The 13,249-nt window shown below is 61.3% G+C and overlaps 1 protein-coding gene across 1 annotated transcript in view; it reads right to left on the bottom strand.

Moving 5' to 3' along the window:
* Cdh22 (cadherin 22) overlaps nt 1–6,208 on the bottom strand; it is a 66,367-nt gene extending 60,159 nt beyond the window's left edge. Inside the window, exon 1 of the mRNA XM_046433850.1 lies at nt 5,972–6,208. Within this exon, the coding sequence (XP_046289806.1) occupies nt 5,972–6,208 (237 nt within the window). The remainder of the gene's footprint in view (nt 1–5,971) is intronic.
* Nucleotides 6,209–13,249: the final 7,041 nt, after the last annotated feature.

Genomic DNA, 13,249 nt, shown 5'->3' with positions numbered 1-13,249 from the left:
GGATTGTAAAAACCTCATAACTCAGTTTAATGCCCCCAATAAAATTATCTCAGGACGTGGGCCCTGAATCATTGGCACTGCCCGGGACGAGTCCTGTCTCCTGTTGGCTGTTTAGGCTCCTCTTGCCCCTTTGCCCAGGGACATGCAGTGGTGGGGGTGGACTTTTTCCCTCTTGGGGTACCTTCCCCCTTCCCCCTGTTATCTGCTTATTGAATCAGCGAACGTTTCTGAGCACCGAGGTGGCCTCTGTGCCACGTGGGGACAGTGAAGGGGCCATAATCTTGCTGGTCCTCCTCTTCCCCTTTCTCAGATGAGGAAACCAAGACGGAGAGGGAAAGTCCGATCCCCACGGGGCTCAGTGTGGGAAGCCACGCGCCCAGGTCTGCGGCTCACCAATGTCATGGCCGAGGACTTGGTCACTTCACCTCTCGGAGCTCTGTTTTCCCACCTCAGAAATCAGATTGAGCCCCCCGGCTCAGGTGTGGTGGGGATGAATGGAGAGCCTGTTGGCAATGACCTGAGCTCTCTGCAAGTGGCCCTCCCTCCCGCCGCCGCCTGGAGCCCTTGACTTTTTAACTCAGACCTTGGACAGGAACCACTTATCAGGGAGGAGCCGGGAGGAGGGAGTGGAACCCAGAGGTGACGTCATCGATGTTCTTCTGTGAAGGGTGACAAGGAGCTCATGCTGGGCCCATGGCTGCTCTCTGGGGACTGCGGAGTCAGCGGGACCAACGGGCACGGGTAGGAGCTAAGAGTTTGGAGTTGTGGATGTGGGTTGGGTGGGATCCTGGTTCCAGAGCAGAAAGGGAGCATCTGACTCTGCCCTCGACCCCCAGCTCTGAGGGTGGAAGATGGCGCTGTCACTTATTGAGCACCTACTATGTGTAGACCTGCCTCAGGCTGTCTGCAAAAACTGAACTTGACTTTGGGAAGTGTGAAATGCATCCCCAACTCCAGGTGGAGAGTCTGAGGTGGGCCTGGGTCTGTCTGACTCCCAAGGGCGGCCACCCCTCTGCAGCCTCCGGGAATCCCGTGAGCTGCTCACAGTCTGCAGCAGAGGAGGGAGGGGGAGGGGGAAGGCGTGGGGCTGGGGGCTGGGGAGCGGCCACCCAGCAGGCCTGGTCATTGGTGGCCTCTTTTCTCTGACCTCCAGTCCACCATTGGGAAAAGGACCTCAAAACACAAGTCAGGGAAGCTCACGGGCTCTGGTGTCAGGAGCTGTGCGCTGGCTTTGGCTTGGCCACTGACTGGTCACGTGGCGCTGGGGTAGTGGCCGCCCTTCTCTGAACCTCAGCTTGTCAAACGTAAATAAGGCTGGTGTGGCTTCCCCACAGATTCTGACATCCGTAAGATGGTATATGGAAGCTTCTGGCACGTAGTAGGTGCTCAATGCAGATCAGATGCCCTTCCCCTCCGGGTCTCAGGAGGGAGGAGGGTCCCCACTTTGTCCTCCCCAACTCCTGACACAGAACGTGGACTCTCAGCCTGGCTCTCTGGGGACCCGGCTCTTCCCCAGTACCTTCTTGCCTCTCAGGCTTGGCACCTCCTACTCCAGGCAGGCCTCCCGAGTGCCCTGCACCTGGCTGAAGAGGCCCCACCTCGCTCTGCCACTCCCACGCACACACCTCTCTGTTCCACACTCCCTGGGACTTCTGTCCCCAGCCGTCGTGGGGGGAATGGGAGGGTTGTGTGTGTGTGCGTGTGTATTTGTACACCTGTGTGTGTGAACAGAAGGCTCCTTGACAGCAGGGCCCATGGCTCTTCCCATGTCCCAGCGCAGGGCAACCCGTGGGATGAACAAGAAATGACACACAACTGACCTCGGGAGGACCCAGTCACTGTTCAATCCAGGCACACTGGATCTAGACCAGGAAGGACAGTTACTGGACACCTCTTATGATCCAGGCACAGTTCCAGACCCTACCATCATCCCAGGGATGTCTCATAATGATTCTGTGAGTCAGAGACTGTTCTCTCCCCATTACACAGATGGGCAAACTGAAGCCCAGAGAGGGTCCAAATCTTACCTTAAGCCACACAGCTTTTGTTAAAGGCAGCCTGAGGCCATCTGACATGGCATCCAGGATTCTCAACAGTGCATCCAGCAAGGCCGGCCCCAGAGGAGAAATCCCCCCAGGGTGGCCTTCCATCATAAACACCACGAAAAACACAAGAGTGATGGTTTCCTATCCCAGGGGGGCTGAAAAATGGGATTTACGAGGCCATTAATTACTTCCTCCTAATTAAATCAAAATTAAATGCGAGCAGAGGTACGTTTTCCTTATTAAAGACAATTAAACGGGCAGTGCGGCTACGCAAATAAAACGAGTCCGGGATTTAAACAGAAAGCAAATCACATAAAACGCCTCCCGGATCGCAGGGGTCTGCTCACACGGGCGCTCCTCGTAAACCGGGAGTTCATCAATTTTCTTTAAATATTAGCAACTTAATTAAACCTGCTCTCCTCCCCACTTTAATCCTGCCGTATATCTAAAATAGATCTCGCCGCCCACAGGAGTTGGTCATAAGTGCTGACCCCATAATTCTATCTTTTTCAAAAAATTAAAAATCCTACAAAATCCACATGCAGCTAACAGAAGCCTCCGGGGAAATTACAGTTTGGAAGGGGATTAGTGCGAGCCCAGGCTTCATGGAAATGCTGCCAGGTTGCTGGGGGTGGTCTTGCGGGCAGGTGAGGCGGGTGGAGGCCAGGGGAAGCCCTCGGGCAGGGCTTGGGAGGGGGCTCTTTGCTGGCCTCGGTGACAACCACCAACCACCGCCAACCACCGCCGGCCGACGGCTCCTGTGGGTGCCGACAGGAGCCGGGCGGTGACTGATGGATGGAGGAGGCGTTTGTAAAATAGGTTACCGTTGGGCCGGGTTCACAACGCAGGGCTCTGTTGCTAAGCTACCTTTGGAATTCAACAAGGACGGTGCTCGGAGCGGCTCCCTGGGGTGGGGGGACAGGAAACAGTGAATTCACTGAAACCATGGAGAAGCCCTTTCTCCTGAAGAGCGAGGAGCACACGGCACGAGTGTGCGTGGTGCACACGTGTGCACACACAGGCACTTGTACGCACCTGAGCTCAGCTGCCCAGAAAGGGGCCAGGTGGATTTTTAAAAGCCCAAGTTCACATCCCTCAGATGGAGGGTGGGCTAATAACCACCTCCTGCAATCAGTGGTGAGACACTAGGATGTCGAGGTGCCAAGACGTCTCTGGGCTTGGGGCGGGGTCCGTGGAAGCTGTGCTGATGGGGCTGGAAATATCTGGGTGGGACTTGAAGGATGAAAACTATCAGCAAGCGCAGGGCAGGACCGGGCTCTCCTGGGTTTGTGATGGGTGCTCGCTTGATTGTTCTCCCGCCACCGCCCTTTGAGGAGGTCTTGGTAATAGGCTCACTCAACAGAAGAGGAAACTGAGGCCCAGAGAGGTTAAGCACATGGCCAGAGAGATCAGGAGCAGCAGAGCTGGGGCTTGGGCCTGGGGGTGGAGCCGTCAGCCCCCAGCCACACACCAGGCTGCTCAGGGCATGGGAAGGTGCACCCTGGGTGTGAGCACCTGGAAGTGGCCTTGAGCGTGCAGAATGGGGCCCCAGGGGGAGGAGGAGGAGGGGCCGGACAGCAGTGGGGACATCAGAGGTCGTGGTCAGAAAAGGCAAGGCCCTGGCTTAATAGGGGCTGGAAATGGAGTGGGCACGGAGCGGGGGTCAGGGCACCTGTTTATGGTTGATTCTGCCGCCACGTTGCTGTGTGGCCTTGGCATGAGGCGCCCCAGCCCGGAGCCTTGGTTTTCCCTCTATGTGGACCCTCCCTCCGCGGTCAGCAGACTAGTTCGTGCTGCTGAGAGGCTACAGGCCAGGGGCGGGCAGCGGGTCTCTCATTCATTGTGGACGTGGGGGAGGCACCTTGCAGACCCGGGCCTCCTCCTCTGACATTTGGGCAGGTGTGTGAGGGTCCTTCCCAGCCTCTCTGGGGTCTCCTTGGACCGCAGGCCTTTGGCCAGGCCTGGACGTCTTGGCCACAGGTGGCTTCTTCTCACCTGCGACTCGGAAACCCCAGCTCGCGCAGCTGCAAATGCTGGTGGGCCACTTGCCTGCTGCGTGGCTCCGCCCCTCTGCCCTCAGCTTCCTGGCCCCCAAAGGGAGCACCGACTCCCACCTGCAGCTCAAGGGTCAGGTACTTTGTAGGTGAATATTAAGAAATGATGATGATGACCAGAGCGAGCCGGAGGCTCAGCGCTGTCACGCTCAGGTCTCTTTTCAACCTCAACAACCTCCGGAGGTGACGCCCGGAGCCCCCCTTCCACAGAGGGAGAGACAGTCTCAGCGAGGCGCAGTAACTTGCTCAAGGTCACACAGGAATGGGAGGGCAGAACCAGGCCTCCTCCGGGGGTGTCTGCCCCCGAAGCCCGTGATCTGAGCCGCCTGCCTGGCTTGCAGTGGGCACGGGCCCCTCCCTCGCGCCCGGCCCTGGTGGGGGTCCACAGTCCCGGGCTCTGTCGCCAGGCTGCTGGGTGATCTTGAGCAGCAGGCTGGGACCTGCTGAAGCTCTCTGCTCCATGTTGAGGGTCAACTGCAGCCACATGTGGGGAGAGGAAAGGAGCCGAGGACGGGGACAAGGGTGTCTAGACCCAGAGCAGAGCTGGCTTTCCCGGAGGCAGACCTGCAGGCTGACTCCGAGACTCTCCTTCCGTCCTGTCAAAGAGCTGACTCCTGAGCCTTAGAAATGCCCCACCTGGAAACCTCAGTCCTGTCTGCAGGAAGCTCTCGAGTTGTGTTCCCACGGCCACCACTACTTCCTGGGAAGCCACCAGGTCTTCACAGAAGCCAGAGAACTGTCCCTGGGCACTACCCTGCTTCCCCCCTGCAGTCACAGCCACCTGTCACTTCCACACCTCACTGCAGACCCATGGCCGAACGAGCCAGGCTCCCTCAGGCCTCGCAGGCTCCACCCTCTTCCCCATCAACCTGCGGAACTCCTACTCATACAACAAAACCCAGGCAATGGAGACCATTTAAGGAGTGCCTAATCAGTGCCAGGTGCTGGCTCGTGAGACTGTTTATCTACCAGGACGTCGCCGTCACTTTGGGGAGCCCCAAATGGCAGAGATTGGATCTTACGCACCTTTGCCTCCCTGGCATCATACCTGAGCCCCAGGAGGATTGAATGAATGAATGCCAGTCCTTCTCAGTCCTTTACATTCCCAGGGCACAGACCTTCAGCCAGACAGCAAGCACACCCAGGGCGCGAGAAGGTAGCTTCATTCATTCATTCTTTTAATGAGCAGTTGGTGAGCTAATGTCTGTGCACTGGGGATCTAAAGGTGAGCAAAACAAACATGGCTTGATAGGAAAGAAACACATTAATTGCACAATCAAGCAAACACATGCATAATTAAAGTGGGATGAGGGGAGACACAGGGATTTGAAAGGCAGGGAGTGGGGACCTGGCCTGAGCTGGTGTGGTGGTGGGGGGGGGGGGCTTCTTGCAGGAGTCGCTCTGGAGGGGGAGAGCAAGGAGCAGTGGGGTGTGGCGGGAGGGAGCAAGGGCAGTGGTAGGGGCTTTCAGAGGGCACCAGACCCTGGTGTGGCAGGAGGGGGCTGCAGGAGAAGGGGTCTCTATAGTCAATGGATGGAACTTGGGCTGACCCCAGGTGGATGGAAAGCCATGGAAGCCTTTTAGGCAAAGTGACCAGAGCATGTCTGCGACAGGAGGAGATCTGCAATCTTGTTTCTAAATTCCTCTCGCCCCCGGCGGCAGATGGGCTGGCTTTACCCCTCACTGTTCTCTCTCCTCCTGGATGACAGAGGGGCAGGGCTGAGAGCCGGGCGCTGGGGCGGTGGAGAAGGGGGCTTCATGACCCGGTTGTGCCCAGGCAGGGGACCCTGAAAGGAGGGGTGCCGCAGGAGCGGACCAGGGAGGGCCGGGGGCGGGCTCTGTGGCACCTGCCGGGGTGGGGCCCCACTTTACCTTGCCCACGTACAGGGGCTCCGTGCCGGTGTACTCCTCCACCACGAAGAACTGGTTCCACACCCAGCCGCGCTTCACGCGGCCGGCCTGCGCGCCCTCCTGCCGAGCCCCGGGCGCCGACGACGGCGCGGGGCTGCCCGCCGCCCACAGGCGACCCAGCAGAGGCAGCAGCAGCAGCAGCGCGGGCGACAGCGCGGCCCCGGCCCGGAGCGCCCTACCGTCGGGCCGCGGCCTCATGCTTGGCTGCGCGGGGCCGGCCCGGGAGCATGGACGGGAGGCAGCAGGCGCCACCGCTCGGTCGCAGGACGAAGGGGCGCCGCGTCACATGGTGGCCTCCGCGTGGCGGCCGGGACGCCGGCCCCGACGGGGCACCCGACCGGCCCGCGGCTCTGATGGCCGCCCAGCCTCGGGGCCGTCCGGCTGCTGGGGGACGGGGCAGCCGCGCCGAGGCATGGACAGCAGCCCGGTCCCGCCCACGGCCCGGCCGATCAGCAGGCAGCGCGGTGCGCCATGGTCCCCAGGCAGACAGCAAGAGGGTCGAGGACGAGCCGCTCCGATCCTTCCGAGACTAGGGCGCCTCCTGAGCCATCCAGAGCCTGCGGAAGAAACAGAGACGGTCCAGGGCTTCTGTGTCGGGGCCACCTACCTGCACCAGCCCCCATCCTAGCCTTAGACCCTTCCTTTGTCCCTGCTGGCCCACCCTGCTGTCCTACCCTCTGCCACCCCTCTGCCCCTTCTTCACAGTCCCCCCACCCCCCAGCTTCTTCTCACTGTTGGCAGCCCCAGGCCCAGGGGGCAGGGGCCTCAGGCTGCCCCTCCTGCCTCTGGGTGACATCTCTCTGGCCCAGCCCAGAGCCCCCCAGCCCTCTGCAACTTTCACAGGGGTCTTCAAGACCCGGCCTCCTGGGGCCGTGTGCCGCTCCCAGCCTGCCGCCCCACCTCCTGCCCTCCCACTGCAGCATGAGAAGCCACTTCAGCCACATCAGGGACCGGGAAGGCCTGCGATAAGTCACCACCTCCTCTGCCCCCCGGACGGATGGAGCACCGGGGTCCCAGCAGGCCTTGTCCTCGGTGACTTTGGGCAGGTCACGACCCCTCTGCACTGGCCTGTAGTGCGTCCACTTTCCCCAGAAATCTTTTCCCTGAGTCTGGACCCCTCTCCTCCCCCACCCCGGGCCAGCAGTGTCCACAGATCAATCCCTCGCTCCCTCCTCCTCCATCAGATCCCACTTTCAGCAAGAAAGGATCTGAGGGATGCACGCCTACTCAAGCCTAATGATGAATAATGGCTTAATGTGGGTGTTTGCAGGGGACAGCCATGCTGCTCTAATGGAGGAATTTCAGGCACAGACCAGAGCCAGGGAGGCGAGGGGCTCAGTCCCCTCTCCTGCGCCCCCACCTCCGGATCGGCCCAGCTCAGCGGCTCAGCTCCCCCGCCTCGGCCCTGGCCAGGCTGGACTGGATGCTGGGAGCCAAGGCAAATAGACTGCGGTTTGGTGGGGTGAGAGGGGAGACCCTCCAGTCACAACCCGAATACCAGGTGGCCTGTGGCAGTGTGTGTATGTGGGCCACCTAGGCCCGTGGCACTCGGCTAGGAGGCAGGTGGGGGGGGTGGGCGGCTTCCTGGAGGTGGGGTCTTCTGAGCAGGGGAGGAACAGGGTGGCATCCTGGTGGCAGGCGCACACACCAGCCGGGAGTGGTCTGGCTCGCGGGGAGTGAGGCTGGAACCTGAGGTGGGTGGCTGGGCAGAGGGACCAGGGGCGGGGCCGGTTTGCCCTGAGCCAGGACCAGGGGAAGCGGCTCTGAGGGTGGTGTGGCCTGTGCTCCTCCCAGTCTGGCTCAGGAAACTCTTGATGGAAGGGGCTTCAGGGCCTGGAGGCCTGGCTTGAAGGTGGAGGTGCCGTGAGGGATTCTGGGTAATGGTCCTCAGGGGAGAATGGGCCCTGAGCCCGCTGTCCCCTCCGTCCCTCCAGGCCCTACCCTGAACTAACCCCCCGTGTCCCACTGTGAGCGCCCCTCTTCCCTGTCCTGACCCCCACGGGCTATGTGAGTCTGGGCACGCAGCTCCCCCACCCTGTGGCCCACTCTGCCGTCCCCAGGCTGTGCTGCCGCCCCTGGGGACCTTCCCACATGACGGCGGCCCGGCTGGCGTCACGAGGCTGGAGTTATGGGAGGAGGGGGCTGTGGGCTCGGAGGCCTTCATTTCCTGGAGCTTACGACTTCCCTGCGCAGCTGCGGGAACTGTTCCCCCGGCTCCAACAGTCAGTTCCAGGGCTGTCATTGCCCCGCAGGGATGCAGAGGGAGGCCCTGAAGGAGGGGGACCTCGAGGGCGGCCCGGGCTGCCCCCCCACCCGGAGGACAGGCTCCGGGGAGAGGCCCAGGGTTCTCCCTCCCCCATGTCTTGGCTTATAATACCTTTTGCAAAGGGGGGGAGGGGCACTGTACTCGATCATTCATTCATTCATCAAACACCAGTGTCCACTGCAAGCAGGGTTCAGAAACGCACTGGGCTCACTCCCTCACGCGTTCAGCAGACTGTTAAAATCGTCTTTCTGCCTGCGACAGTGAGGTCCAGTCAGTAATTAGAAGAAGGCACAGCTTTCCTGGCTATGCGTTTACTCTTCCCACAAATATTCACCATGCTTCCCTGACGCTGGCCCTGTGCTGGGCCCTGGGGACATGGCAGTAAACAGAACAGAGCCCGGGCCCCCTGTGGGACTGGCCTTCTGGGGCGGGGGTGGGGACCGACCATGACGGGACGAATCTACAACATGGTGTCAGGGCGAGGTAGGCATCGGGAGAAGACTACGGCAGGATGATGGAAGGGGTGAGTGTGGACAGGCCCGGGGAGGGGTCCTCAGAGCAGGGGGCATTTGGTGGAATGGAAGAATGAGGAGAGACTGGGTACAAAATGCTTCCCCACAGAGGAACAGCATGGAGACGGGTCCAGAGGCGGGGCCTTGCGGAGACGCCGCTTGCAGTCCAGGCCCCGGGAGGACAGGCAGAGGGTGACCTGGGGAAGGGCGGCCTGGGGCAAAGCCTGGGTGCGTCCCCACTCCAGAGGGGAAGGTGGAGTCGGGGCTGTCCGAAGTCGCACAGCCCCCAGCGATGGAGCGCCGCCTCGAACCCAGGACTTGGCTCCCCTGGGCTTGGGCACCTGTGGGGGATGGGCAAAGGTGCCCTGGGGTGGACGCAGCCCACTGCTGGGCCCCACTTAGCAGGTGGGGCGCCCCCTGCCGGGCTCCATCAGCACCCTCCTCTGGGGGCGGCCCGCCCACATGTCCTCACCTCTCCTCCCACCTGGGCCTTTGTACCTCAGCCGCCAGGTCCTCCCTGGGCTTGGCCACGTGCCCTGGCTGCCTGCCAGCTCTCGGCCGCTCTGGGCAGCCGCCAGCCGGCCGCAGACTCTGGGCCTCCTCCTCCTCCCCCTCCCCCTGTTCCAGCGGCTCTTCCTGGTAGGTGACAACCACAGACCCTGTCCTGGCATTCCGTCTGCCTGGGGGTGGCTTGGAGCCCCGGGGCTGTGTCCAGCTCTCCTGAGACCCTCTGTGAGATGTCGTGCCTGTGGGTGGCCTTCCCGGGCACAGGTCTCAACCCTCGGCACAGATCCCCAGGTGGGGTCAGAGCTGAGCCCTGCCCTGCGCCCCTCAGCCTCACCCCGCGGTGAGGAACAGCCGTCCCAGGTGCGGGCAAGCCCGGGTCTGCCGTCACACATGTCAGCACGCAGTGTGTCCCCTGCACATCCATCCGCTCCGCCACCCTGCATGAGTCCCCACTCTGTGTTGTTCCAGTGAAAATCAATGCCTGGAGGCCTTGTCCCGCGAGGCAGGGGCCCGGACACTGAACCCGGTTTGAACATGGGGGTTCCTTCCAAACGCATTGGAAGTTGACGGCCGTTTGTGGGGTGTTGGGAGGTGGGGTTTGTAAGAACCCGGGAGGTCGTGACCAGGAATTCAGGCAGCTCCCCAGGGGCTGGGTTGTGACTTCCGGAGCAGGGGTTACAGGAGAGGCAGCCCCGTCATATTATCCCGGCTGCCCACCTGCTTGCCCTCCCACCGTCTCCCATGGATTCATGCCCTCACCAAGTACCATGCTCTGTCCTTGAACTTGCCAGCCTCCAGGATCGTGAGCCAAAATAAACTTCTTTATACATAACCCAGCCCCAGGAATTCCGTTACAGCAACAGAAAACCAACTAAGACAAAGTCAGGGATGGTAAGTGCTTCAGAGAGAAGCAAGCAGGGGAGGGGGCGGTAGGATTTTCTAGCTACCTATCATCTGTCTGTCACTGAAGTGACCATTCATACAGGCTGCTCAGGGAAGGGCTCTGCTATCAAGATGCCGTTTGAACAGAGATCTGAAGTGAGGGCCGGAGCGGGCAGCTAGCGGTGCATTAGCGGCATTCCAGACAGAGGGACAGCAAATGCAAAGGCCCTGAGGTCAGTGCACATTGGGGGTGAAGGCGGGCAATCAAGGGACTCTGTGGTGCCAAAGTGGGGTGGGGGTGTGTGTAGAAGAAAATGTGGTCAGAGACGCGTGGAGGTGGCTTGACCTGAAGGTCTTTTCCTGTGGGTTGCACCACCTGGGAGGGTTTGTGCAGAGGAACCACACGAGCTGATTGGCTGTGGTTAAAGTGGAGGCGGCTGGGGATTCAGTGGATGACCAGTTGGGTGGTCATGGTGGCATGGAGCAGTGCGGCTCAGGTGGCCCCCATATGCTGGTGGGTCAGAGGCGTGCAGGGGAAAGAGAGCTGGGGCACGGCCACGCCTCTGGGTCCCTTTCACGGACCTGAAGACGACTCAGGAAGAGCAAACCCGGGGTCAGGCCCCACGCTGCTCCGCAGTCTCCTGGTGGACGCTGACATCGCACGCCTGGTCGCCACGGGGAGGGGGCACTGAGCAGGCGCCTGGGCCCTAGGTCGGGAGCTGGGGGAGGTCAGCCCCGGTGGGACTGAGGTTGGGAGGGTGAGGAGGAGTGGGGGGAGGCCTGGGGCGGACTGAGGGGAGCAGGAAGGGCAGAGGAGGAGCGCGAGGCCACGAGGGCCCTCCGGGAAGCCAGCAGGGCACAGCCGGTGGGCGCGGCAGGGGCTCCATCCCCTGGAACCGCCAGTGGGCGGTGACCGCCGCTCTGCCTGGCTCAGGTCCTCGGCCTGACGTCACCAGGGAGAAGATGGATGTCACGGTCATCTCCTGATAGGTCGCTGTGAGTTGACCACTGGAGTGAGCGACGCCGAGGTTGCCACTGCCCTCGAGCAAAGGCGCCTGGTGGGGGCCACGCGTGGGCCGGGCTGGAGGAGCTCCGGACCCTGGGAGGGGCAGGGGGCGGCACAGGAGGGCGACGGCCCGATTGTGGCAGTGCACTTGCCTGTTCACCCTCCCCGCCCAGCAGGGACGCTCTCGACCAAGGCTCGGGACGGGATTGTGTCCAGAAATGCCACCAGAGCGCTCACCACATGAGATGGCCACTCCTGCCCCTCCTCACCTCCTCTCCTGAGCCCGCCCCGGCCCCGGGTTGGCAGAGGCCTGCTGCAGCCGGAGCCTGAGTGTCTCAGTGGTGGGGGAGGACAGGGCAGCTCCCAGGCCGGGGCCGCCCACCTGCCCCAGCTCCCGGTGGCCCTCGCGGACCCCTGTGCTGGGCCCCCTGAAGGCTGTGTCGCTGTGTTGGGCCCAGGGCTTGCGGGGGGCAGGGGGACGGAGGAACAGCCCGACAGCACGGGGCACCCACCGCCGCGCCTGCAGAGGCGACCCAAGGGCCCTGCTGGGCCGGAGCTGCCCTTGGCAGTGGGCACGTGCAGCCCGGGGATCCTGTGGCGGGGTGAAGGCGGGTGGTCTCCAGGGGACTTGGGCCAGCCGCTCTCCACCGCCCATGAAGCGTTTCCGTGGGGCCAGGGTGCCCTGCTCTCCAGGCACGCGGGGCCCAGGGCGGAAACGTTCAGTTCTTCCTTTTGTCCTCAATCCTGTGGGACATTCTCTAGTGAGCCAGACGGGGGCTTAGAGATCAGAATGACCAGACATCAGGACACAACCCCTGCCCCAAGGTGCTCACCGTCCAGGGGCTAGCAACACTCACAGCACTTACAGAGCACCTCATGTGTACACTCGCAGCACTTACAGAGCACTTCATGTGTACACTCGCAGCACTTACAGAGCACTTCATGTGTACCGTATACCCATTTAGCTGTTTAGTATCAGTTATCGGACGCTGCCGTGAGCCAAGCCCTAGGAATCAAATGCACGTACCCACAGACGCACGCACGCGTGAACACACACACACACACACACATTTTTACATTTTCCAGTATCGGGGATTAAACCCAGGGCCTCACACTTCCTAGGCAAGTGGCTTTACTACCGAGCCACACCCTGGTCCTTATTTTAAAAAGCTTTTTGTTTGTTTTTTAATTTGGGGACAGGGTCGTTCTCAGCCTCCCAGGTCCTGGGGTCCCAGGGGCACACCAGGCCTGGCTGGGGACAGCGACCGTCTTCCTAAACCCCCAGACAAGAAGAACCAGCTAAAGTGAAGCACGGCACAGGGAAAGCTCGAGTCTATGTGGGCCACGTGGAGGGCCATGAGGAGGGCCACGTGGAGGGCCACCATGCAGGGCCACCTGGAGGGCCACTGGAGGGGGCGGTGACGCAGCCCATCCCTGAGAGGCGAGGAGGAGTCGGAGGCGGGCAGCAGGTGAGGTAGGAAGTTAGGGGAAGACAGCGTGAGCAGGGAGCCCTGGGACAGGACCCGGGAGCAGTGGCCAGCGCAGAGTGGCGGATTCTGTGGCGGGTGAAGAGCGAGGGGAGGCACCCACGACGGCTGGCCACACACAGCCAGTCCATCGCCATCTTCCCTTCTTGCTGCATCCCCATGACCGCCCTCTGCTCGCCCCGTGCCAGCCCCTCCTCTCCGAGCAGTGGTGAGTCTGGAGCAATCAGACATTGCCTTCTCCTCACCGGTAACTGGCTTAGAAGTATCATGTGACACGATTCTGGTCACTGAAATATAAAGAGATAGATATCTTCCAGGGGAGCTTCTGAGAGAATATTTTTGCTCTTAAAAAAGAGAGGCCTGATGGAGAGACTTGTTGTTTTCTGCATGTGTGAGTAGGTAATGGCTGGAGCAACAGCAGCCATCTGGGGATGATGAAGGGAGACAATCCAAAGGACCAAAGAAATCCACTGAAGAAAGAGAACAGTCTGTGACACTGACGAACCGCTGGATTGACCGGCCCTGGGTTCAGAATCCAGTTCCGACCTGAACTTCCTCAGACTCTCATCCTCTCTTCCC

Source organism: Marmota monax, unplaced genomic scaffold, assembly GCF_021218885.2.
Source record: "Marmota monax isolate L192 unplaced genomic scaffold, Marmota_monax_Labrador192_F-V1.1 WCK01_AAM20220418_F8-fsc00014, whole genome shotgun sequence".
NCBI lineage: Eukaryota > Metazoa > Chordata > Mammalia > Rodentia > Sciuridae > Marmota > Marmota monax.
The sequence above is the reverse complement of the archived record's forward strand: the minus strand, read 5'-3'. Positions and strand labels throughout refer to the sequence as shown.